General features: G+C 36.3%; 1 protein-coding gene across 35 annotated transcripts in view; it reads left to right on the forward strand.

Moving 5' to 3' along the window:
• DST (dystonin) overlaps window positions 1-24,301 on the forward strand; it is a 296,897-nt gene that overhangs the window by 159,821 nt on the left and 112,775 nt on the right. For 18 of the 35 annotated variants that reach the window (XM_068678325.1, XM_068678330.1, XM_068678333.1 and 15 more), the window contains 15 exons: window positions 929-1,054; window positions 1,483-1,635; window positions 1,888-2,042; window positions 2,278-2,404; window positions 3,531-3,714; window positions 4,751-4,908; window positions 4,996-5,174; window positions 5,397-5,535; window positions 6,322-6,515; window positions 8,721-8,883; window positions 9,527-9,610; window positions 9,701-9,808; window positions 10,051-10,149; window positions 21,254-21,388; window positions 23,946-24,034. In XM_068678325.1, the coding sequence (XP_068534426.1) occupies window positions 929-1,054; window positions 1,483-1,635; window positions 1,888-2,042; window positions 2,278-2,404; window positions 3,531-3,714; window positions 4,751-4,908; window positions 4,996-5,174; window positions 5,397-5,535; window positions 6,322-6,515; window positions 8,721-8,883; window positions 9,527-9,610; window positions 9,701-9,808; window positions 10,051-10,149; window positions 21,254-21,388; window positions 23,946-24,034 (2,093 nt within the window). Of the gene's footprint in view, window positions 1-928; window positions 1,055-1,482; window positions 1,636-1,887; window positions 2,043-2,277; window positions 2,405-3,530; window positions 3,715-4,750; window positions 4,909-4,995; window positions 5,175-5,396; window positions 5,536-6,321; window positions 6,516-8,720; window positions 8,884-9,526; window positions 9,611-9,700; window positions 9,809-10,050; window positions 10,150-11,620; window positions 13,193-13,284; window positions 14,519-14,610; window positions 17,371-17,913; window positions 21,172-21,253; window positions 21,389-23,945; window positions 24,035-24,301 lie in introns of those variants that run through there. The other 17 variants (XM_068678298.1, XM_068678303.1, XM_068678299.1 and 14 more) reach the window with 4 other exon arrangements.

Raw genomic sequence — 24,301 nt, forward strand, 5'->3', positions numbered from 1 at the left:
ACACAAACAGAAATGGAATGTACACCATTAATAAAGAACAGAGCAGAGAGCACCCTGCCAACAGATATGTCCAACAAAGCATCTTTCTGATTATCACCCTTTTACTTACCCATCAAATATGCATGACGATTGAAGATTGAAGGATTTTTGTTTTGTAGCAGAAACATTTTCTACTCTTATTTTGTATTTAAATTATAAATAGCAATCCTTAGTGTCTCCTGGGTTTTATGGTTGAATAAGAAGGCTTTGGGGATTAAATGTCTTTTCATGGAGAAGAACAACAATCCAAAGTTAGAGAATGGATGCTGAAGAAGAAATAGTTGAGTGGCTTGGGCTCCTACTGGTTACAGTAAGAAAAGGGGATCTCTGGATTTGGGGAATGAGGAATGAGTTCCCAATTATCACAGGACATTTCCTTTCCCAGTCATGCTTAACCAGTGCCCTAGATTGAAGCAGAGCTGCCAAGTGTGGTTGCTCACTTCCCCTTCTTCCCAAAATGTTCACTCCAGTGTGCTTGCTAAATCTGCAGCTAGTTTCCTACAGTTTATAAGCTCTATCTGTTCTTTATATGTGAAAGTAATTAGGAATCCAAGAATAATTCTTCATAATTATGAAGCAAGAATGAATTCAGATTTTTTTTATTAGCGGAAACCATAATTAACTAAGGTTCAATAACTGCTGAATCAGTTTTGCATTTAGATAGTACCCAAACCAAATGCTGTTCCAAGACATTACAACATGTGCCTCCCTTAAGAGTACATTCAAACACGAGATCATGAATATTGTTGTGTGCTACAGTGGTCACTTCAAACTGCTAGGAAAGGTGATCTTTAAGGAGATAGCGCTTAAAAAAAAACACTTCATGATGTAGCTATTGATATGTTTTATAGATTGTCTAATAGTAACACAGATATTCGTCTCCTCTTAGTTTTTCAGTGATGCCAAAGAGGCCATGGAATATTTAAAGAATTTGAAAGATGCCATATACCGAAAATACAGTTGTGATAGAACAAGCAGCCTTCATAGGCTGGAAGACCTTGTCCAGGAATCTATGGTAAGAATTCCTGGTAATGTGAGCTACAATTACACGAGATAAGTGTAGATGATAGTTGGATATAAAAGCCATGTTATAAAATTGTTCTTTTAAAGGCAAGTAAGAAAATAAGATTGATATTTTAGAATTTATAAATAAATACTTTAGATATTTTAGAATTTGTAATGAAGTATGTTTATTTGTCCACCTGTAATGACTGTTTTTCATACCCTTAAAATACAGTATTATTTATTTCTTTATCTTTACAATAGCAGGTGTTGTGGGAAACCAGTGACTTCAGAAAGATAAATCGTTCTTGTAAAATCTTGCTTTTAAGAAACACAGCAAAAGAAGTCAGAAAAAGAAAAGCTTAACAGGATCAAAGAAGCAGAACTGTATTCTGGCCACTTCTCGTGATGTGTTCTTTGTTCTTTTCTTTACTGTTTTAGGAAGAAAAGGAACAACTCTTGCAGTATAAGAGCACAGTAGCAGGCCTTGTAGGGAGAGCAAAGGCAATAATTCAGCTGAAGCCAAGGAACCCTGACTGTATACTGAAAACATCCATCCCAATTAAAGCCATCTGTGACTATAGACAAATTGAGGTTAGAAACTTGAATTTCTTCAAATCAATTACAGACGTGAGAATTCAGCTAAAGTTTCATTAATTACCATGTTCCTGGAGAATGCTGGGCTCTAAATGTCTTCCACCCTAGTAAACAAGAGCAAATCCTTGTGTTGAACATTGTTTTTGTTGTTCTGTCGCTTATTTGGTGACGCCATTTACAAAAGAGCTTTGTAAAACTATTTTGTAATGCTTAGCTCATTAAATTATTCTGCTTTTCTGTTAATACTAGATAACTATTTACAAGGATGATGAGTGTGTTTTAGCAAACAACTCCCATCGTGCTAAATGGAAAGTCATTAGCCCAAGTGGTAATGAGGCCATGGTTCCATCTGTATGCTTTACAGTTCCTCCACCAAATAAAGAAGCAATAGATACAGCCAACAGGTAGGGACAAAACAAAAACAGCTTTAAAATATGTTTTTGATATAAATATTCTTGTTTTCTTGCACAGAGAAACAACATTTCCTTTGGGTTAGAGACAAGGAAGCAGATTTTTTTTTTTTAATTCATTAATATGGAACTCAGGTTAAAATGTCTTTTTTTTTTTTTCTTTTTTCGTATGTTGCTCCAATGTAAAACAGGTTCTCTTATTTTAAATCGGATTCTTTTTATGTTTCAGGATTGAACAGCAATTTCAGAATGTACTGGCCCTTTGGCATGAGTCACATGTAAACATGAAGAGCGTGGTTTCCTGGCATTACCTTACAAATGAAATTGAAGCCGTTCGAGCTGGCAATGTTGCTTCGGTATGTACTATGTCTAACAAGGGCCTCCTAGCCACTTCCTAGGAAGTAAGGCTAAGAGGCATAGGCTACGCTTCCCGGAGGTAGTGCATAATTAATCATTTTGCAGCTATCCTCATTTTCTGGAAATAGCTGGCAGTGCACCACTGTGCAATATTCTGCCTTTATCTGAGCAACTTACATGGATGTACATGGGGAAAGAGCAGAGAGATTGTACCATGAAAACTACCAGTACTCTTTTTGGGCTAATTTCTCTAGTCTCTTATTGTCAGCAGAGTGACAGGATCTCTTGAAAGCAGTTGAACAGTGACTAAATCTGAATTTTGGTTTGGATTTGTCTTGCAAGTTGTATGAGGAGATTAGCTTCTCTAGGCTAAGGTTAATATTAATGAAACTCCCCGTTATTTCCTTATGCTGCAACTTCTTACTTACAGTTGGACAACTGTGAAAGTTACATTTAGTTTTTCAAGCTGAAGGCAGATGAATGCTGATTCCTCTTCTAATGCATGTCTGTAATTTGAAAAGTTAAGTAGGTAATTAGGATAAATTTGTCAGAAATTAAATAGAGATACAGATCAAAATACTATTCTGTCTAGCTAAAACAATGTATGAGATCACTGAATTATCCAGTGTTGGATGTACTGCATAATGATATATAGTATAGGAGTTTATTATACAGCATCAGAGGGTCTCTGGCTTCAAACTGTTGCAGAATTTTTTGTAATACCCAAAATGACATGTTAAGTCCGAATTTCCCACTGTTGTTACTGGAAAGAAGGAATCTGAGATAATACTGAGATGTTTCTCCTCCTGTGACTCTTGCTGCGTGCCTGTTTGTTGCTACAAGGAATAGATGGAAATGGAGAAATGGTGTCTTATGTGGGGTTGGCTTAACACAGCCCATTACTGGTGTTAAAGTTGGAGAAGGATTTTATTTTGCCTATAATCTATCCGATGTTACCTTTCAAGGTAACTCCTCTGATACCTTTCAAGTGAACCCCAATCCAGGAAGAACAAGTCAATTCTTTGACTTTGCCATCTTACTAATTGGTCAGTACTGTTTTTTAGAGGTAACTGCATGAGTGATGCATCATTGCTGACCACACCTTGGGTTTATGATCTGTTGCAGATAAAAACCATGCTGCCAGGTGAACATCAGCAGGTTCTAAGCAATTTGCAATCCCGCTTTGACGATTTTGTGGAAGATAGCCAGGAGTCCAAAATCTTTACAAGCTCTGATACAGCACAGCTGGAAAGGGAAGTTAATATTTGCAAGCAATACTATCAAGAGCTTCTGAAATCTGCAGAAAGAGGTAAAATTTTGCTAAGAAAAGTAGAAAGCTGCCCTCACAAGAGAGATTGTTATTCTCAATACATATTCTCCATATAAATTCAAGCTCTAGTGAATCACTATTTTATCATATTGATATGGTTAATGTTATAGTTCCTCTGAATGGATGTCATTTATGGATAATGGATATAATGGAAATAATGGATATCATAAACCATCATTTTAACATTTTGCACCATTATATTATATGAAAAATCAAAGCTTTTTTTTTTTTTTTAACTTTGCACATACTAGTCTATGTAAAAAATATATATCTACCACAAAGTGGTAGAAAAAAATTAGCCCCCTCCCCCAAATTTTCCGTACACTGCAGATTACGGTTTAGTCAGTGTTTCCTTGCTGTTTCTGAATGTTTAAATTCAGCTTCAGTACTTTGTTGAGTTCATAACAGTATTAAATTTTTTAACACTGTTAATGCAAGAGTCCTAGATACTTTTGTAGCTCCACAGAATACCTGTAGTTACAGTTCTCTTACCTCTGTTTTTAAATACAACAAGCAGAAAAAGCTTAAAATAACTGTTCTGATACACTGTCAAGTAGCTAATCACTTACAGGAATACAGTAGTACAAAGCTGATTACTGCATTAGCATAGTTCACTATACTTAAGGAAAGATGTGTTGCCTTCTGCCTCTGAAGGAGAATTAAAAAAAAAAAAATGCCTTGAGATTTCCTAGAGTATCGTGCCTGATATCATCTGGCTGAAAGATTCAGCTTCTGAATTTAGCAGTGTCTGCATAAGGTATGATGCCTGTGTCTGGGATGGACGATCAATGATATATGATAATTTTCAAAATGTGAGGAGTTGATCTAAATATAACTAAAATTTAAAGGTTCCTAAAATTTGTTTTGTAGTAAAAATTATGGAAATTGATGGGATTTCAGTCATTCATGAAAAAACCCGTTGAATGGTGACTTTATAAAAGTCTTTTGTCAGAAGACATGGTGAAAGTGACACAATGGCTTTGTTTGCTAAAATGTTGTTTGTTTCTTTCAACAGAGGAACAGGAAGAATCTATTTACAACCTATACATCTCAGAAGTCAGAAATATCAGACTTCGGCTGGAGAGTTGTGAGGAGCGGTTAATTCGACAGATCCGAACCCCAATGGAAAGGGATGACCTTCATGAAAGTGTGTTTAGGATTTCAGAGCAAGAGGTAAGCCTTTGGGAAAGGCTCTTTTACCTAGAGTATACATCAAATTGATATAGCATAAAAACACTGTCAATCACTTCATTTTTACAGAAACTGAAGAAGGAGTTGGATAGACTGAAAGATGACTTGGGAGGCATCACAGATAAATGCGAAGAGTTCTTCAGTCAAGCTGCTGGTTCACCTTCAGTTCCTACTCTGCGCTCTGAACTAAATATTGTTATTCAGAATATGAACCAAGTTTATTCTATGTCTTCCATTTACATAGATAAGTATGTAATAGGCCATCTCCCATCATACACACTGTAGTTTACAGTTTTCTCTTCAAAATAAATTAAAAATATTAGTATGAATAATAATGATCAAGGAAGAGGGAGTTAACAATATTTGAACACTGTACAAAGGGGTATCTATGACATGAAAAGACTGAAGTACACAAGTGTGTTGAGTATTTTTATTGCTTGTTCAGTTAACAGGAGATTACTGTTTTTCAGATTAAAAACTGTAAATTTGGTGTTGAAGAACACCCAAGGAGCGGAATCATTAGTAAAACTTTATGAAACTAAGCTGTGTGAAGAAGAGGCAGTAACTGCTGACAAAAATAACATTGATAATCTTATGGGTACATTAAAGGTAAGAGTTGGCAGATGCCTGGGCAAATAAAAAAAAAAAAAAAAAAGAAGGGAAATGATCCCTTGTAAATGATCGTCTTGTAACATTTGTTCTGGTTATGCTTTACTGTATAGTTTATCAAAAGTTGGCTTATGTGTTTGGAGGAAAGTCTGCATTAGGACCTATACCTCAACAAAAATAGACTTTGAAACATTGAGAATTGGATAGTTTGCATGTGTATTATTGCAATTAGGTAATGCTTTGCAGTTCCTGAACTCCCAGGAATGCCACTCGTTAATGCTTCAATAAGACTTATTTTTCTGTCTTTGCAAAGGTAATGCATGCTTAAGGTAACATAAATATATTCTTATGTAAACATGTCCACAGTATGATTCCTCTTACTGCTGTGGTATACTAACTGGGGTTTCCTAGGAGGTTTGGCATTTATCTTTCAGAAAGGCTAAAACTGAAGTTCAGCATTTTTAATACTCTGCATACAGCTTATTTCAATATCTCAAATGATAAGTAATGCTTTTTTGGTAGTGATTGGCACCTACCTAATTTTTTGAAAGCTGTAGTTTATCAGATAAAGATGCTGATTTGCTGGCTGTGTTTGATGCTTGTGTTGGGGGGGATGCTGTAACTCAGAACTATTTTGCAGTTCACAGCTAATTAGTTGCTTCAAACTCATTTTGGTGCCATTCTGGTGTTTGAGAAACCAGAAGTAATTGCTTATGTAAAATATTCATTTATAAATAGTGTCATAATTTAGGAATTATTTAAAATATTTAATTTATCATACACTAGCAATGGAGATCTGAAGTAGATGAGAAAAGAGAAGTGTTCCATGCCTTAGAGGATGAGCTGCAGAAGGCAAAGATGATCAGTGATCAGATGTTCAAAATGCACAAGGAGCGTGATCTTGACTTCGACTGGCATAAAGAAAAAGTTGATCAGTTAGCTGAGAGGTGGCAAAATATTCATTCTCAAATCGAGAATAGGTTTGTATAACTTTTTCTTATAATCTGTTCGCGTTTTTTGACGTTCTTGTTGTTTCTGAGAAACATAATCTAGAATGAATGTTAATGAGCTATTTGCTAAATGCGCTAAGATCAGGGATTCTTATCTTTTCTGTGCTGCTGACATTGTTGCCTGTCATTTCCCCAGGGATTGTCTCTGCCTGTTGTGCACCAAAAGATTAACAAAATAGAGAAGCCTCATTTTGCTTCTGACAACTTACTGAGACAGTAGAGAGAAACCGTCCTTTTACTTTCCAAAAAGAGCCTACAGAAATGGCTTGCTGTCCTATGGAAATGCCATCGGTTTCTGCACATAATTTGTTCTGACAGGCAAAACTCATGAGCTGGTTGATCAGTTATGACTGGCTTCGTGTTTGCTTGCTTTTAATGGCTGACGTGCTAAGTCTGGAAGTCCTTAGCTTCTATTGACTTCTGTGATAATTTTGTTGCAGTAGCTACCAGATTAAAAACTTATGGTGAAGTGCCAGTATTTTCTTTTGGTGTGCAACTGGTTTCATGCTGTCTCCATATGCAATTGCAATGTTGCTCTAATTTAAGCCTTTCAGCATTATTGTTGTGACTATATTGGAGAGTGTTACTCAAATGCACATGCCTTTACAGATTTACAGATATCACAGAACACAGCTGTCAATAATTTTGAAGGAGATGTCCATACATCTATTTAGTGTTGTTTCCTTTCTAGTATGGAGAAGTTAAGGAAGTCTCTAATACACAGTCTGAATTTATTTCCTAAAATCTACTTCAAATACATCAAATACAGTGCTGTTTATGTAAAGTTTCACACAACAACCTTTCACATTTTTTTTCTCCCTTTCTAAGGGATGAGTATCCACTCAGGTATAATACCGAAGTTATTTGCTTGCAATTAACTTAGTTGGCTCTGTTCAACATCACCAGAAGTAAAAGGCAGATGGGCAAAAGCTGGCTAACTTAGAGCTGACTGGAGAATGGCTAGCTTTAAATCAACTCAGATGATTCATCATCTGATAGTGTGGCAGAGTTTAAATGATAAAACAATAGTTTTATGAGGTATGGAAGTGTCCTTATTTCCTCATAGGGCAAACACGAACCAAATGATCTCCTTACGGCTCTGTGTTCTGAATAGAACACACTGAAAAGTTGCTGTTAATACAAAGTGACTTCTGGAGTAAATAGGACAGATTGTGGTGGTTGCAGCATGTAGCTGTAAACAAACTGCTTTCTGCAAATGTTCACTCTGCTGCTTCCTAACAGCTTGACACTGATGATCATTATATGGAAAGCACATACAAATATTGGCTGCAGTTACCACGATCCCTTCTTACTTTCATGGTTATTGGCGTAAAACTATGCTCAAGTATGAAACCTGACAAATTGTGTATCCTTTGCTTGCTCTTTTTTACTCTCCTTTTGGCATCCTGAGAACAACACTAGTGCAATTCAGAGTATTTATTCACAAGCAGACAATTCACAATTCACAGTATTTATTCACAATTGAGTAAGCTTATCTGTAATTATGCAGTGTTTTGGATGAGTCGTATTCATATGATACTTGAAGTAACAGTATAAGAGCCATGAAACTATTCTCATCAGTATGGAAACCACTTTCAAGAAATACATAGTACTTTTTGCCAGGTCAAAAACATAATTTTAAAAGGGAATTTTTAATGGTCACTTGCTTTAGCATAGCAAGTGTGACTGCTGTTGTTTTGTGGGAGGCATGGGGTATGGTGAACTGCTACATAACTGCAGCTCTGCTTTTTGCTTTATTAATTCACAGAAGTCACATCTGAAATTCTCCGACTTCATAGAATTAATTACTGTTGCAGAAGACCTTCCTCTTACAGTGTGCCTGGGGATTCCTGTGCTCACGGAGTTTGAAGCAATTTAGCTCACTAATGAGGGATATATGCATAGTTTTTTTTCTGTAGTAGAATCTCTCTTGGGTGTTGTTTATGACAAATGAAAAGGCTTCATCAAGCTGGGGATCTTAGTGTTTGAGGAGTTAATTTACTGTTCAGTTAATGCTATTTTACAATGTTTATAGTATGCTAGTATGCTGTAATATACTTAGCTTAGCAGAGCTAAGACATCCAAAACCTTGAAAGTTGTATTTAGTTTAGTGTTGTACTTTTTATCATTATATTCACTTTTACTCCTTTGGCATATTTTCTAACATAAAATCAGGTTGCGTGACTTAGAAAGTATTAATAAATCTCTGAAGTACTACAAAGATACTTACAATTCATTGGACACTTGGATTCAACAAGTGGAAGATACTCAGCGAAAGATTCAAGAAATTCATCCTGAAAATAGCAAAGCACTGGCTAAACAGCTGAACCAACATAAGGTATGGAAGGGACCTCATTGTAGGAATTTGCTGCTTTGATGACTGGAGATTAAGATACCAGTTGAACCCAATGATGTCAGTCTTATTTCTTGAAATGAGGTGCTTATAAATCTCAGCCTTTATTGTAAAAATCCAAATCATCAGCAGCTTTTATATTTTTATGTTCACAGTGCAGCTAACATTTTTAATATATCACTCAGTAATTATTACTATTGTATAGACCAGTTTTGGTCCTCAGATTTGCAAACGTAAAACCTTAGAGAGTGCCTAAAATTTTTGACTTACCACCTCATTTTTTTATTTAGTGCTACTTTTGGTAATTATGGACATAGAAATGTATTTGTAACAATAATGCATTTATATAACAAAATGTAACACATTATACGTGTAAAGTGGTATAACCCTAATTTCTGTTAGAGCTTTGATCACCAGGTATTAAGCCTGGCAGGATTTTTTCCACTTCTTTTGTACTGTAAACTAAACAAAACTAGGAAATGGGCTTGAGCTTACAATTACTTGTACACATGTGGAAATGTGTGTATTATGTAATTTGATGTTGTTAGATAAAATAGAAATGCTAATAACAGCAGCCATAAGAAAAGAATCACTTTTTAAGATGAAGATGTATATGCATATTTTACAGATGCTGGTTTCTGAGATTGAGATGAAACAAAGCAAAATAGATGAATGCCAGAAATATGCAGAACAGTACTCAGCTGCTGTGAAGGTAATAAATACTGGTATACTTAAAATCCTTTAATTAGTGTCAGTATCATGTGGAATGCTGAACATTTTGTGTGTTTTATGTTTTTTATAGGACTACGAGTTGCAGACTATGACGTACAGGGCTATGGTTGACTCCCAACAAAAATCTCCAGTGAAACGTCGAAGAATGCAAAGCTCATCAGACTTCATTATTCAAGAGGTAAACAAATTTCTTATGATAGGAAAACTTTACACATCTTTGCTTTAAACTGAGTAAACAAAAGAATGGGATTTAGGATTTGTTAATGAGTAAAAAGAAATTGGAATCAAAGTCAGGATAGGTTCTAGAAAAGTATTTATCACTTCTTAGAAGGTTAATTCTAGGCAGTTGTCTTTTTACATTATGTGGCATTCAGTGTGAGTGCTTCACTTTTGCCGCCCTTCCGTTTTGTTTCTCTGCAGTTCATGGATTTACGGACTCGTTACACTGCCCTAGTGACTCTGATGACGCAGTACATAAAGTTTGCAGGTGATTCTCTGAAAAGACTGGAAGAGGAAGAGGTAGGTCATCTGCTAAAAGACAACCAAACAAAAAGAACAGCTAAGCAAATGAAGAGCAATCTATCTGCTGGAATTCACAAAGTTAGCAGCAGATACAAAAGACCAAATTCCTTATCTACTGTGCTCTGTACAGTAATGTAGGAGTATCAAATTACAACATTCAGATAAGCAAAACCGTATCATCCATACATTTTACCAGTTCTTCCAGCTGGAAGGATCGTATGGCTTGCTAATTTCTTCTGGAGATGCATTTACATACAGTACATTTTAATATGGCAGTATTTTAGGGCTCGATCTGTGGGATATATGCAGACATTAAGCTGAGTATGCAATCCACTTACAATATATAAAGGAGCCCATTAAACAAGGAGATGCAGTATCCTCTCAAATTTCTTAATTATTTTTGACATGTTTAGATTTTTTTCCTTCTATCTTTCTACTGTATTGATTCCTTAGGGTGAAATATAATTTTATTCGTGTTTAGTGTTGAATCTTATTAGCAAGTGTAGGTTACTGAAATTAAACAGGTAAGTTACTCAGAATACATTCTTGCTGCAGAAATACCATTCCAAATAACTGAGAAAAAAAATCAGAATTTTCACTTTCTTCACAAACATGTTTCTCTCAGAAAGTAATTTACTCCCTTAAGGACTATAGTGTTTTAATATAATCTATGCACTACAGATCTCTAAAAAAAAGCCCATGTTATACTCCTATACTTAATTGTGCCCTTATTAAATTAGGTCCTGTATAACTTACATAAAATTGGAAAACATTCAAAAGTATAAATTTTAATGTTGTTACAGAAAAAAAACACAGAGTTCTTAAAGGAATTTTATGTAATTCTAGTGCTGGCTTTGTTTTTATTGCCTTTCTGGCTTTTGAATGCCTTTGAACAAACCATTAATGCTAAGAGAATGCATCTTTGTACATCATTAAAGTGGTGGAGCATGCAAATGGAAATAGATAAGCTTCTTGACAGGTAGCCACTATAACTGAGTATTTAGTCTTAACTAACAATACTAACTTTATAATGGATAAAAAGTGAAACAAAGAACAAGAATTGAAATAGGGACCAAGAGTCCCGTGAATGCTGACAGGCTTCATGCTCCTCAAGAACAAATGGAATCTGTTAAACCCTTCTGAGTCTCCATCTGCTCTGAATCCCCAGGACTGCTTTTTTTTTTTTCTTTTGGAAATCAAACACTCTTCATCCAAACCCTGTCCTGCTCCTGAATTCTTCTAAATTTCTGATAGCTTCTTCGAAGATAACCTAAATCAGTTTCAAAAGAGGAATAATAGTATGTTTTGCTTGCATCAGACTTCTGAAATCTGTGGTTGTTGCAAGATTTTCTTTCATGACAGTCTTTCTTCTTAAATCTCGGTAATGGCATTAAGAATGCACAGAATAAAGAAAACTAAGATCCTTTCCATGATATCTCTGTTTAATCCATGTTACTGTCATGCTCAGAGCTTACCAGATGACAGTGAACTCCAGCAGCCTGTGAAGTCAACTGAAGTCTTTGAACGGTTGGCATGTAATGAAGCAGTTGAATTCAGAGAGGAAAATGCACCTAATGAAAGCAAGATGGATGTGGAATATATGCAAAAAGATAACTCTTCAGATAAAGCTAAGCAAACAGAAAATACACTGGAAATTCACAGAAGAAAATTACACAGAGATGACAAAACCGAAGGTGATAGAACGTTAAAAAAAGTTGTAAATCTCAATGATCAAGAAAGTAGCAGTAGTGGCAACAGGGAAAATAAGCCACATACAGAGCAAGATAATGTAATGTTTTTTGGTAATCAAAGTAAAGAAGACAAAAATGATAGAAAAGATTCCATTGTTTCAGCTGAGATTTCTGTGAGTGCGAATAATTATCCTGGTGAAAGGTTAAGTCAGCAAGTTGTTAACGGAGAGAGACAGAAAATAGAGGGAGTGTCAAAAAAATTATCTAAAGTGGAAATAATACATGAAAATAAAGAAAAAAGTTATTCAAGAAAGGCAGGGAGCAGTGTTCCAGCAAAGGAAGGATATGAGATGCAATCAGAAACTAATTTTGAGCTAACAATGAACAACGATGAAGTTATTACAAAAACTGGAGAGCATGCCCAGAGTATCAGCCCTCACAAACAGCAACATTTTTCAGCAGAAACATTTTCTGAATGTCAGACTAAAGAACATTGCTTTACAGAAAGTAGTAGCAACACTACCATGAAGTCTGAAGGTAAAGAGTTTCAAGTGTGTGGTGAAGAAGTTGACTCTTTATTAGGTCTAAGGGATGCAGTACCTTTAGAGAAAGTTGCATCTACTTTCAGAGAACTGGGAGTGCACAATGGAAGTGAAAAAATGAAATTAAGTCTGCAGTCTGTGAGTAATCCAGGTATTTCTGGTAGTGTTGAAAGGGACACAAAGGAACTGCACAGAGCATCTCTGGGTAAAAGTTACTTCATAAACCAAAATGAAACTGTAGAAAAATCACATCTAAATCAAAATGAAGCCAGGAGTGCAACACAAGAAATTTTGGCTTTTTCTTCAGGAAATATTTTGGAGGATCAGCATTCAACAGAAGTCTCTCAATCTAATCAATCATTGAATAGCGATCCAAGTTTCAGTACAGAATTGTTGAGAAATGCACCTGATTTAAATTACCTCTCAGAAACAATTTCTGGAGGACATAATCATTTTCCATTTTCAGAACATGGATTAGCAAAAAAGGTTTTGAGTCACGAGGAGGAAGTAAGTGAGAGAAAAATATCACAGGGTAAAATTTGTGGTTTGGACAACATAAACATAAGCAGGAAGAAACTGAGTGAAGAGGACAAGTTAGAACAGGATCAGAAAGGTGAAGATTTATTGCTAGTAGCAGAATTGGACAGTAAGGATAAAGGTCAGAGCACAAAGGTACCTGGAAAAACCACTGAACTACAGAAAACATTCTGTGAAAACACAGGAAACAAAGACTCACTTGAAAGAAGAAAGGAGACAAAGATAAAAGACAGTGGTAATGAAGATAAAAGGAGCACAACTATAACTGAGGTACCAGAGTTGTTATGCAATGCAAACAGAGAAGTTAAATTAAGAATGATTCTAAACCAATCCAAATCAACATTTGAATCTAAAAATAAGTCAAGGTCAAGTGATTTAAAATTGATTCAATATAATTTAAACAATGAATATACTAATGATATACTAATTACTGTGCATTTTGATTTTTATTTTTTTTTTAGTTTTCATAAATTTATCCATGTTTTATATTACTATTTAATTGTCATCCTCTTCTCCACCCAGCTGATGCTCAGCCATGCCAGTTAGAAATAATGGAAGCTAACAAGATTTAATTTGGGACTGATCTGTATTTTCAGTTAGTTTCAAGCATAATGCATTCAGTTTAGTGCCTACAAGAGCATAAAAAGAGATCGGATAAGAAATCACTGTAAATGTTTTGTGTTGGCTAGGATTTGTTCAAAATTGACCGTGTGGAGGGTCAGGGAAAATACAGAGTGAAATTGAAGAAGCTGCCTTTGCATTAGCCTTTTAGGAAATTAGTTTCATGTATCATGTGAAGAAAAAGGTAAATCTGCTAAATTTGAACTACAACATTTAGTTTATTTGAAAATGTTTCTATAATTTCCTTCTGTGCCATGTCTGTATGATCATAGGAATATGGGTGCGTTCTTACCTATGTTAGCTCATACTAGGTACCTTATGTGCTAATTGTGCTAATGAAGGTGAGGTATGTATGGTTTCAACTATATTCTTATGCATTGCTGCCAACATGTGGAGACTACTATCTGGTTTTCACTAGGATTTTTGTAATTACCATGTTTATGTTCTAACTGTGTCTACACCTCAGAGCAGCTGTGCTCCTAGTCCCCCAGCTGAGACAGTGGATGTGTTGAGACTGTGGAGCACAGTACAGAACAGAGATGTATTGGGGGATAGTTCCCTTCGTGGTCTTGACGCATCTTGACTCTAGCTCTAAATGCTGTTTCTTTTCTGGGAGATATCCAAACTTCTTGTGAGGTACTTTTGCTTGTGAGCATAAAAAGCTTCCTCCGTTTCCTGCTGTACTGATCCAAAAGCGGTAGTTTCTGCTTGGGAATTCTTGTGCATAGTGTTTGGCTCACTGTTTGCTTTACATATTTGTTTGGAGAAAAAGCGTATGCAAGCTGTTTGACTCTGCTAATCACTAAGAGGCATCTGACTGAAGTGAGAGGCTTCAGGACTTCTTCGTTATGCGGATGTCTTTATGAAGGGTTTCATATTTGGCTAATGGTAACTTCCTGAAGCTTACTGTTTCAAGAGAAGGTGATGGTGGTGGGAACTGCTCGTTCTACTTTCTGGATGTACCATGTAATATGAGTAAGTATTTTCCACTTTGCTTTTAAAAGAGCCTAATGTTTCACACGCTGTATTAGAAAAACTACATTATAACTTGTCGTATTTTTCTACAGATGTTAAGGAAGGAGGAGGCATCAGTGCGTGAGGCTTATTCAGATCTAATGGCACAGCAAAATAGCACGACTGATGAGAACAGAAAACTCATGGGAAAGGTAAAAGCACTTGAGGAGTTGTTGGAGGATCTGAAGAAACAAAAATTCCAAGTGGAGCAGGAACTCCCCAAACTGAGGGAAGCTGCAGAAAATGAGCGGAAAAAGCAGCAAAAGGATATGGAAGAGATCTGTCTTCAGAAGACCAAGGCTGAGCAAGAGGCAAAGCAGTGTCGTTTAGATCTAGAGAGCACTGAGAAAGAGAAAGCAGATGCAAAGCAGGAGTTGGAGTGTGTAAGGCAGCTTGTTTTTCAGGCAGAGACTCAAAGAAGTATACTGGAAGAAAACCTCCGAGCTTTTCGAAACCAAATAGAAGAAAGCACCTTTACCAGAAGAAACCTTGAAGAACATCTGAGAAGAAAGGATACTAATCTTCATGATTTAGAGCAACAAAAAAAATCCCTTATGCAGGAGCTGAAGAAAAAAACAGAAGGAGAAGAGAAACTTATGAAACTGATAAAGCAAATGGAGCAAGATCTTGAGTGTAAAGGGAATCTATCAGAAATACAGCTGAAAGAAAAAGAGAAAACTGAAGCCAGAAGGAAGGTTGTTGAAGGCAGGTACTCTGTAACGAGAGAAACTTCCCTGGCAACTTACACAGCTGGGCAAAGCAGCCAGTGTAAGGCTGATTCTGAAATTACAAGTTTCCAGAGGAAACAAGAAGCAAAAATTGTAGAAGAACTAAAGCAGAAGGTGGATGAACTAAATCTTGCTAACAAGAAAGCTGATAAAACTATTAAAGACCTCAAATATGAACTGAATGAAATTGAGCTTCAAAAATCATCAACAGAAGAAAAGTCTCGTTTATTAAAAGAAAAATTAGATGAAGTCAATAGTGAACTTAAATGCCTAAAAATTAAGTTGGAGGAAAAAGACCAAGTAGAGCAGGGATATTTGCAACAGTTGAAAGAACTGGACAAACAGTTACATAGAACTACAGGTAAAGCTGAAGAGGTGATGCAGGAAGCTATAGATCTTAAGAAAATTAAGATGAACTATCAGGAGGAGCTGAAATCTGTTCATCAGGAAAAGGCACATCTAAAAAGAGAAGTAGAGGAATTAACTAGATCACAGGCAAAAACTGAAATCACTATCAAACATTTAAATTCACAAATCAGTTCTCTTCAAAAAGAGAAGCTGGCAGCTGAGCACAGAACACAGTCATGCAAAGGAGAAGCAAGTAATCTTCAGGACAAATATAAGAAAATACAGGAAGAATTGCTTCAAAAAACAAAAGTAGAAAAAGAGTACCAGCATGAAATCCAGATGCTGAAGAATGAATTAGCCAAAAGTAATCATATGTCAGAAACATTGAAACGAAAGATAGAGGACCTTAATAAATGGAACACTGAAACAAAACTACTAATGAAGCAAATTCAGTCTGAGTCGGAGAAGATGACTTTGGAAAAACAAAGTATTCAGAGGAAAAATGAGGCATTAAAAAGCCTAGCAGATGGTTTCAAAGAGCAACTGCGTACAACAAATGAACAATTGCACAAGCAAACAATAATGGAGCAAGAATTCCTATGTAAAATCAAAAGTCTAGAAGATGATCTAGCAAAAACAAAAGATTTAGCTAGTGAATATAAACAAAAATGTGATAAACAAAGTGCTTCCACCCTAACCATTGACCTGGAGATTAAAAATCTAAATGCCCAAATGTGTGCTCTAACTACAGAAAAGAAAATGAGTGAACAGAAAATACAACTACAGGAAGTTCACATACAAGAACTAAGTAGTAAATTAAAAAAATTACAGGATGAACTCCACCAGAAGACTCTGGATGAACAAATGGCACGCAAGAAAATGATTCTGTTTCAGGAAGAATCAATCAAGTTTAAACACTCTGCAGAGGAATTTAGGAAAAAAGTGGAAAAATTACTGGAATCTCATAGCAACACAGAAAAGGATATTTCTGGCATAAAACTAGAGTGTGTTGCTCTTCAGCAGGAAAAGCATATGGCTGAGGAAAACATCATGTTGTACAAAAAACAGATTGAAGATCTGCAAGAAAGGCTTAAAAAAAGTCATGAGCAACTGCAGCAAGGGAAGCATGCTGAAATGGACTATCACCAGAAGTGCAGGAAACTTGAGGAAGAGTTGGAAGTGCAGAAGCGCTTGGTTGAGGGCTTGAAACAGAAAATGGACTTGCAGGTCAAGGAGAGTGAACACAGATTTCTTTTGTTTCAGAATGAAGTTCAGCAAAATAATAAATTCAAAGATTGTGGATTTAACTTGAGCTGTGAGAGAAGAGGGAATTACTTGAATGACACCTCAGCTAGAGAATTTGAACAACTTCTTCCACATGCAAAACCTCACTCACCTTTGTTCAGGCAGAAACAGGAGAGGTCAGGCTTTACGACTGGTCAAATAGAAGAAAATACGCTGTATGTGAGTGCTGATGATACAATACCAAAGGAGGTGCAGTTCCAGATGTCGAGAATAAACCAATCACTTGAAGATGGAAACCCACAGTCTTTTACAGAGTTTGTTTCTCAGACGAGTACGCAGTTCCAGATAACTTTTGATAAAGCAAGCGAAATCAGTGGAACATCTGAAAGAGACAAATTAAGAAACAGGAACCTACACAGTTCCAGACAAACTATTAGGCCTGGAGAAGACATGAAACATGAATTAGGATTAGTAAAACTGCATCCCCTGGAGGTATACACTACATTTTGTGAGGGTTTGCCTTCCTAATACTGTTTTTTACTACTCTATTTCATATTTTTAGTTACGCTTTACGCTGTTCTGTATTCTCTTTCATGTTTCATATGTTCTTACCTTGGTGAAGGGTACACCTTCATTTTCACATTATACAAGCTTTTCATTAAATCTTTGTGGCAGGCTCGTTAATATCTATGAAACACTTTATTTTTCATGTCTTGTTGGAAATAGAAATTCACATACACTGTTCATCATTACTGGTTGAAATGAGCTTTGATTAACAGTGGTAAGTTCACATAGTAACAACAAGTGTTGCTTAGTCTACTCCTATTCTCGTTGCTGAATAAATATTTGAAACGGTGAATGCATTTTAAAACTCCATCTACCTATATTTCTGTGCTGTCCAATGCTAATAGCAGCTCCCCTTTCCAACATGCTCAAGTTCTCCCTTTTGTTGCTCTGGTGGTGGATTTAGGAGTGGATTATGTACAGCATAGTTCTGCAGATCTGTTTCTCACTGTGCAAAATTCCTATTTACAGATAGTGAAGAACAAGCAGTATGACATGCATGTTGAAGTTACAACATTAAAACAAGAAAATGACAAGACTTTTGGTAATGAAGACAGAATGTTTGAGGGATACAAAACATCTGAAGGGTTTAGGAGAGACGACTTTGCAAAGATGAATTCTTTCTTAGGGGAAGAGATTTTGAGAACCGCTGATGATACTCAGTTGGAATATTTTACAGAAGAGTACGATGATATTAAATTTCAAGGTCTCCGACATGATGTGACTGCCAGACAGTTGGCTGAAGTTAAACTTTTAGACAGACTTACAATTGAGGAGCTCCGTTCTGGGCAGAAAACTACTAATGAGGTTCAGAAAAGTCTTGAAAAATTTTTAACTAAACCTACAGCTATAGCTGGGCTGTACCTTGAATCCAGCAAAGAAATAATTTCTTTTGCTTTAGCGGTAAAGAAAAGAATCATAGGGAAAGTGTTGGCATTAGCATTTTTAGAGGCCCAAGCAGCTACTGGTTTCATCATTGATCCTACGACAGGTCAGAAATTCTCTGTTGATGATTCAGTTGGTATGGGGCTGGCAGATAATGAATTCAAGAGTAGATTGCATGAGGCAGAGAAAGCTGTTTTGGGTTATTGCTGTTCTGGTAAAGTGCTATCTGTGTATCAGGCTATGGAAGCTCGACTTGTAGAAAGACAAAAAGGTAAAAATATCCTTGAAGCTCAAATTGCAAGTGGGGGGGTCATTGATCCTGTAAGAAGTGTTCGTGTACCTCCAGAAACTGCAGTGCAGCTTGGCTTGCTTAGTAACACAATTTTAAAGTTTTTGCATGAGCCCTCTAGTAATGCAAAATGCTTTCACAATCCAAATAACAGGAAAGCTATGTACTACTGCGATTTGCTGAAAATGTGTTTGTTCAGTGTAAGCAGTAAATGTTTTCTGCTTCCAGTTGGTGAAAGGAAAATAAGCAGCCCATCTGCAGAGAAAAGTCATAAAATTTCTGTAATAGACATCAAAACAGGAGCTGAAATGACTTCTTATGAGGCTTATCAGAAAAAATGTGTTGATAAAGCTACATATCTTGAGCTTTCAAAACAGGAATTTGATTGGAAGGAGTCTACATGTTTTGACTCAGATGGGAATTCTTTTCTTTTGCTTACTGATCTTAAAACTGGTATACAGTTTAATATCGAGGAGACCTTAAATCAGGGTAGAATTGACAGAGCAGTAGTCAATAAATATAAGGAGGGTTTAATCACAATTAATGAGTTTGGAGATATTTTACTTACCAGTTCACAACCAAATAAAGATTTAAGGAGTCCTATTGCAGGATTTTGGCTTTCTGAAACCAATGAAAGAATTCCAGTTTTAAAAGCCTCGCGCAAAAACCTGGTAGATAGAGTTACTGCTCTCCGGTGTCTTGAAGCTCAGGTTAGTACAGGAGGCATAATCGATCCATTTACTGGGAAAAAGTACAGTGTTTCAGAAGCTCTACAAAGGGAGTTAATTGATGATGGTTGTGCCAAGCAAATTCAGCAGTGTGAACTAATCTTTACTGGGATCATTCACCCCGTAAGGAATACAGTTATGTCAGCTGTGGAAGCTATGAGTGTAAATGCCCTAGACAAGGAAATGGGTATGCGCTGCCTGGAGTATCAGTACCTGACTGGTGGGTTGATAGATCCAAAATCTCACTCCAGATTAACAATGGAAGATGCAATTAAGAGTGGTGTTATTGATGCTGTCACAGCTACGAAGATGAAAGATGAAAAATTGTATGTTAAAGTTATAACATGCCCCAAAACAAAGAAGAAGTTAACCTACAAAGAAGCTTTAGAGAGAGCTGTTTTTGATTGCCACACTGGACTACGATTGTTAGAAGCTACTCAACCCATGAAAACGGGCATTTCTAGTCTATATTATGCTTCATAATGGAACAAGATGTTAGTGGTCTTTTGGGGTCTGACTTAAAGTCAATTCAAGTCAAGGAAAAGATCTATGACTATTATGAAAAGTTATAGATGGTATTGTCTAATGTAGTCATGAGTTGCTTTAAAACTAATTAATGTAAGCCACTAATTAGTATAAACCAGTAACCTGTAATTAGCTATTACTTTTCATAAAGTTTATTTTTTTAGGTAAACCTAGGTAAACTCCTAATTTCAAAATGCAGACTGTATTCAGTGTTTACCTGAAGGCCATATCTGACATAGCGTACATGTAGGTATTATAAAACAGAAGTTATACTGAGGTTGGTGGAGTTAACATGAGTGCGAAATACGTACATTTAAGTGAGACGAGAATTCACATTTTTATATTAAAAACTTAAAGAGATTTCCCACTTTGTGAATGAAGACAGTGCAGTATTTCATACAATGCACGTACTTCATTTAATATTAAAAATCACTTTGCAAATATAATTTATTGTACAAAGGTGAAAAAATACTATAGAAGGGCTAAATCTGCAGTAGAGTAAGCACTTAATGCATAAATAGTTTTTCCCATGATAGTATTTCATACATTTTAAAAGGCTACTCACATCACAAAATTGCATATCCATTTTTTTCACACTTCAGGTAACTTTTTTGATATGTTTTTTCAAAACTTTAATAGGGAAATGAATTACTATTACATATCCAATTAATAAAAATACCATTGAAATAGAATGTCTTCATTTTTACTTCTTCAAGGTCTTCATTTTATTTGTGGAAGCACTTCATTTTTACATGAAAGTGCTTAGATGTGTTTTCTAAGTACTGCTAAATTTAAAACTACTAACAGGTCATGTTACTATTAAAAGATATACTTATTTTTCCATGCAGAAAAAGATGAAATGTGTCAGCATTTTACTTTTATTGTCCTTGTTTCTGTAGACATAGAAGCAATGTATTCTTCCTAACTGTAATTTAGTAATCCGTGTTCATAGATTATAAAATACTGGTATCCTGTGTTGGCTTTAAATATCCATACCTGAGGGTAATGCAAAGGCAGCAATTCAAAGATAGTTTATGTGCAAATGTTGTTTAGATTTTATCTGCTGAGTAATGGCTGGAAAGCTATACTTTTTTTTTACATATCAATCATTTTATAATGAATGTACATGTATGTGATTAAGCACCATAATCATAATTACAAATCTTTTGAGGAATTATTCTCTTAATGTGTATAATTATGTGGCATTTTTGTTCTTACATCAAAGTGTTGCATAATGCATATGGTGATAAATAAAAAGAAATTGCTTTACGGTTATGTGATGATACTGCCATTGTGGTAGAATTGTGTTTCTATGGATGTGAATGTTAAATATTCCAACAATTTGCGTTTACATGTTTTTTTTACAATTCGTGGTGCTTGTCAGAAGTCAATGGAAGAAGAAAAGAAGGAACATGTTGAGAAAGCTGGAGATTTGCTGAAATGGGTGTCAAACCTAAGCAAGACACTCAGCAAAGAAGGAGGAGAAAAGGCTGAAAAGACAGATTTGCCTAAGCAGCAGGTACATAGATGTGTTTTGGTAAAATAGCACTTCCCCTTTTTATTTTTTTTTTGTGTTGATTAAAATGATAAAATATTCCATAATTATTTTTTTTTCTCCAAATCACCATCCACACTTTACTAAGGATGTAATTTCACGTTTTGTTGTGAGTGGAGGATTGGATAAATGTTCACACAAACACGTTACTCAGGAACAATTGCAAGCTGCCTTTCACACTCCCGGAGTGTGATATATTCTGACAGTACAAAGTCTCAATTTAGAGAACCTATACCCTGCATACCATAATCCAACCATTGTAGAGGGACAATGCGTCCTGGCAAGGTGGCACTTTATAGGTCTGCTGCCTGGTCCTGACATAGTTCAGTGAATGAGCCTGGTGAATTCTACCCTAGCACCAGGAGAAAGTTGGCAGGAGGGGCCTGTGGGCCAGGTTTGTTTTTATTTGCTATTAAAAAGTTATCTTGAGGGGTCCTCTTATGGGTTGGTTATGAGATGGTAGTTGAAACTCTTTGAACAGATGCACGCTCCTCTTCAAATCTGCTGCCTTAGGGAATCCAGAGGGTGTCAGCTGGGCCCTCTTTGCTGCCATGCTAGTAGTCCACAGGCTGCTGGAGGGGCCCATCATGCCTTCTTTGTATTTGGTAGGTCTGTTGTTGTGCACAGTTGTTACTCTGACCGTGCATTTACATTTGTGAAGTTTCATGTCATTTCTAGTAGCTCCCCTGCCAGGTTTGTCACACAAAATAGCTTAGTGACACCTAAAAGGATTTCCACAAGTGAAGGCCCACCTGCCCACTTCACAGCAGAGAAATGAAGCACTGTCTTTTACACATCCCTCAGATGTAGGCTGGATATGTAGTCATGCAAACATGATTTTGGCCCGTCTTTTAAGCCGCCTGTTCCTGTGTTTTTATTTTGGTCATGGGCACTGGTGCCAGTTAGGGGGGCAGCATGTACAGGAGTCAAGCTTCCCATCAGGCAGGATGGCAGCTCTGCAGCCCCCACCTGCCACCAGTCCCAGTGTGCTGCTTGTTCATACAGGCTGTGCGCACTCTACTACCAAAGTGCAGACCTGTTTGAGGCACTAGTGCTAGTTCTGTTAGCGACAGAAAACATTCAGTTCTGGTCTTCTTATACTCTTGATGGCTTTGATGAAAACCACTTGTCAGCATTGGGTCAGCATCCAGCAACTTTGAGCATTTCAGTCTGCCATGGTGACTACAGGTGGCATCTTCCCTGTTCAGCTTTAGCTATTTTTTTATTTATTTATTTATTATTTAGCTGTTTAGAAAATAACCTATGAGTTAGCAGCCTTGGCTTCCTCCTGCCTATGGGCGGCAGCCATTTCCTGAGGGTGTTTCCATTACGGCCTATGAGGTAGAAGGCACCTTCCAAAGGTGCCTGGTTTTCTCTCCACTCCTAGTACAGGTGCCTAGACAAGTTTTGTAAAAACTCGGTAACTAATTTTTTATATATTTTTTTGTTTTGTTTTGATAACTAATGTTAGCTGAAAAATGTTTCGCACAGATGCCTGGGGGCTATAGAGTGTAGCCCTAGTGCGAGGGGAAGGTGCTACCAGTAGTGGCACAGCGCAAGCAGGAGCCGTCATGATGCCAGTGCCCCAAGGAAGGGGGAGCCCGTGACCCCACCTCCTCCTGCTCATATCATCTCATATTATGCATACTGTGCTTGCTGTCTGTGTTTTTGTTCAAGCAGCATGAATGGTGGCATTGTAGGTCACTGGTACTGAATGTAAAGGGAGACTATGTTGAAGATCAGTTGTGTCCCAACCCATGTGAAAACAGGACCCAAGCCCCTTACTAGCATTCACTTACACCTGCGTTGAACGTACTCCCAGCTTGTTAATGAAGTCCTGGACACCCCTCAGTACTGTCTCTTTGCTTAACCAAAATCAAAGGTAGTGCTTTTGTCTGAAGAACTGCAGGCAGTTTCTCAGAAAACTTAAAAGATAAATTCTTGCAAGTTCCTCTGTCAGAACTAGTACGTGAGTGGGGATGACACAGAAATGACAGGAGGATATTAATAAATATTTTATATTTATTAAAATTTCAATAATTCATTTTTTCTAAGTAATACTGCATTTGTGTCTGTTACTGAATTTCATGAAAGTCTGTGGCCTTCTGCTATTTTTATTTATTTTTTATTACTCTTTTGGTAATGCACAACTTCTTGATCATGACCATTGTATGCATATCTTTGTAAATTTGCTTTAAACTGTACCAAATACTAAGTGGTTTTAAGTGCTTGAGTTTCAAACAATAACATTCTAAAATAAATTCTGTTTGTCTCACCAAATAGTTTTCCATCTCAGGTTATTTTACCAAGAGACTTAGTGTAATGACTTATCCATACGTACATGATACAACTTAATTCTAAGAACAGTCCCTATTAGTTCTAAGAATAGCCCCTATTTTTAATAAAAATTTCCAGTTCCTTTGCTGTTGAGTTTTGTTGTACATGGAAATATTATGTTGTTTGTTTCTCTTTTTATACAGATGCATAGTGAAGTCTTAAACAGAGGTTGTTTATTTTTCAGGTTTCCCTTGATGAAATGTCAACCAAGAAGGAACAAATAGCTGAAGCTCTGCAGACTATTCAAGCATTTTTAGCTAAGCACAGTGACAAGTATGCCATTTCTATGTTTTTATTTTTCAAATAACATAAATTACTGTAATCAGCATATACTGTTTGCTTAAAAAGAAACCATATTCTCATGTGACAGTTCCAATTGTGCTATATGTAGACATACAGGTGGTTATTGTTGTTCTTCTCTGTTTGTTTTATAATTTTGACTTCTCATTCTGGTAAAACCTTGATATGGTTTTATTTATTTCAATAATTCTATTATGTTTATGCACCTCTGGTCAGCTTAAAAAATGTTAGACTGTAATT

The sequence above is a fragment of the Anas acuta genome, chromosome 3 (genome assembly GCF_963932015.1).
Source record: "Anas acuta chromosome 3, bAnaAcu1.1, whole genome shotgun sequence".
Taxonomy (NCBI): Eukaryota; Metazoa; Chordata; class Aves; order Anseriformes; family Anatidae; genus Anas; species Anas acuta.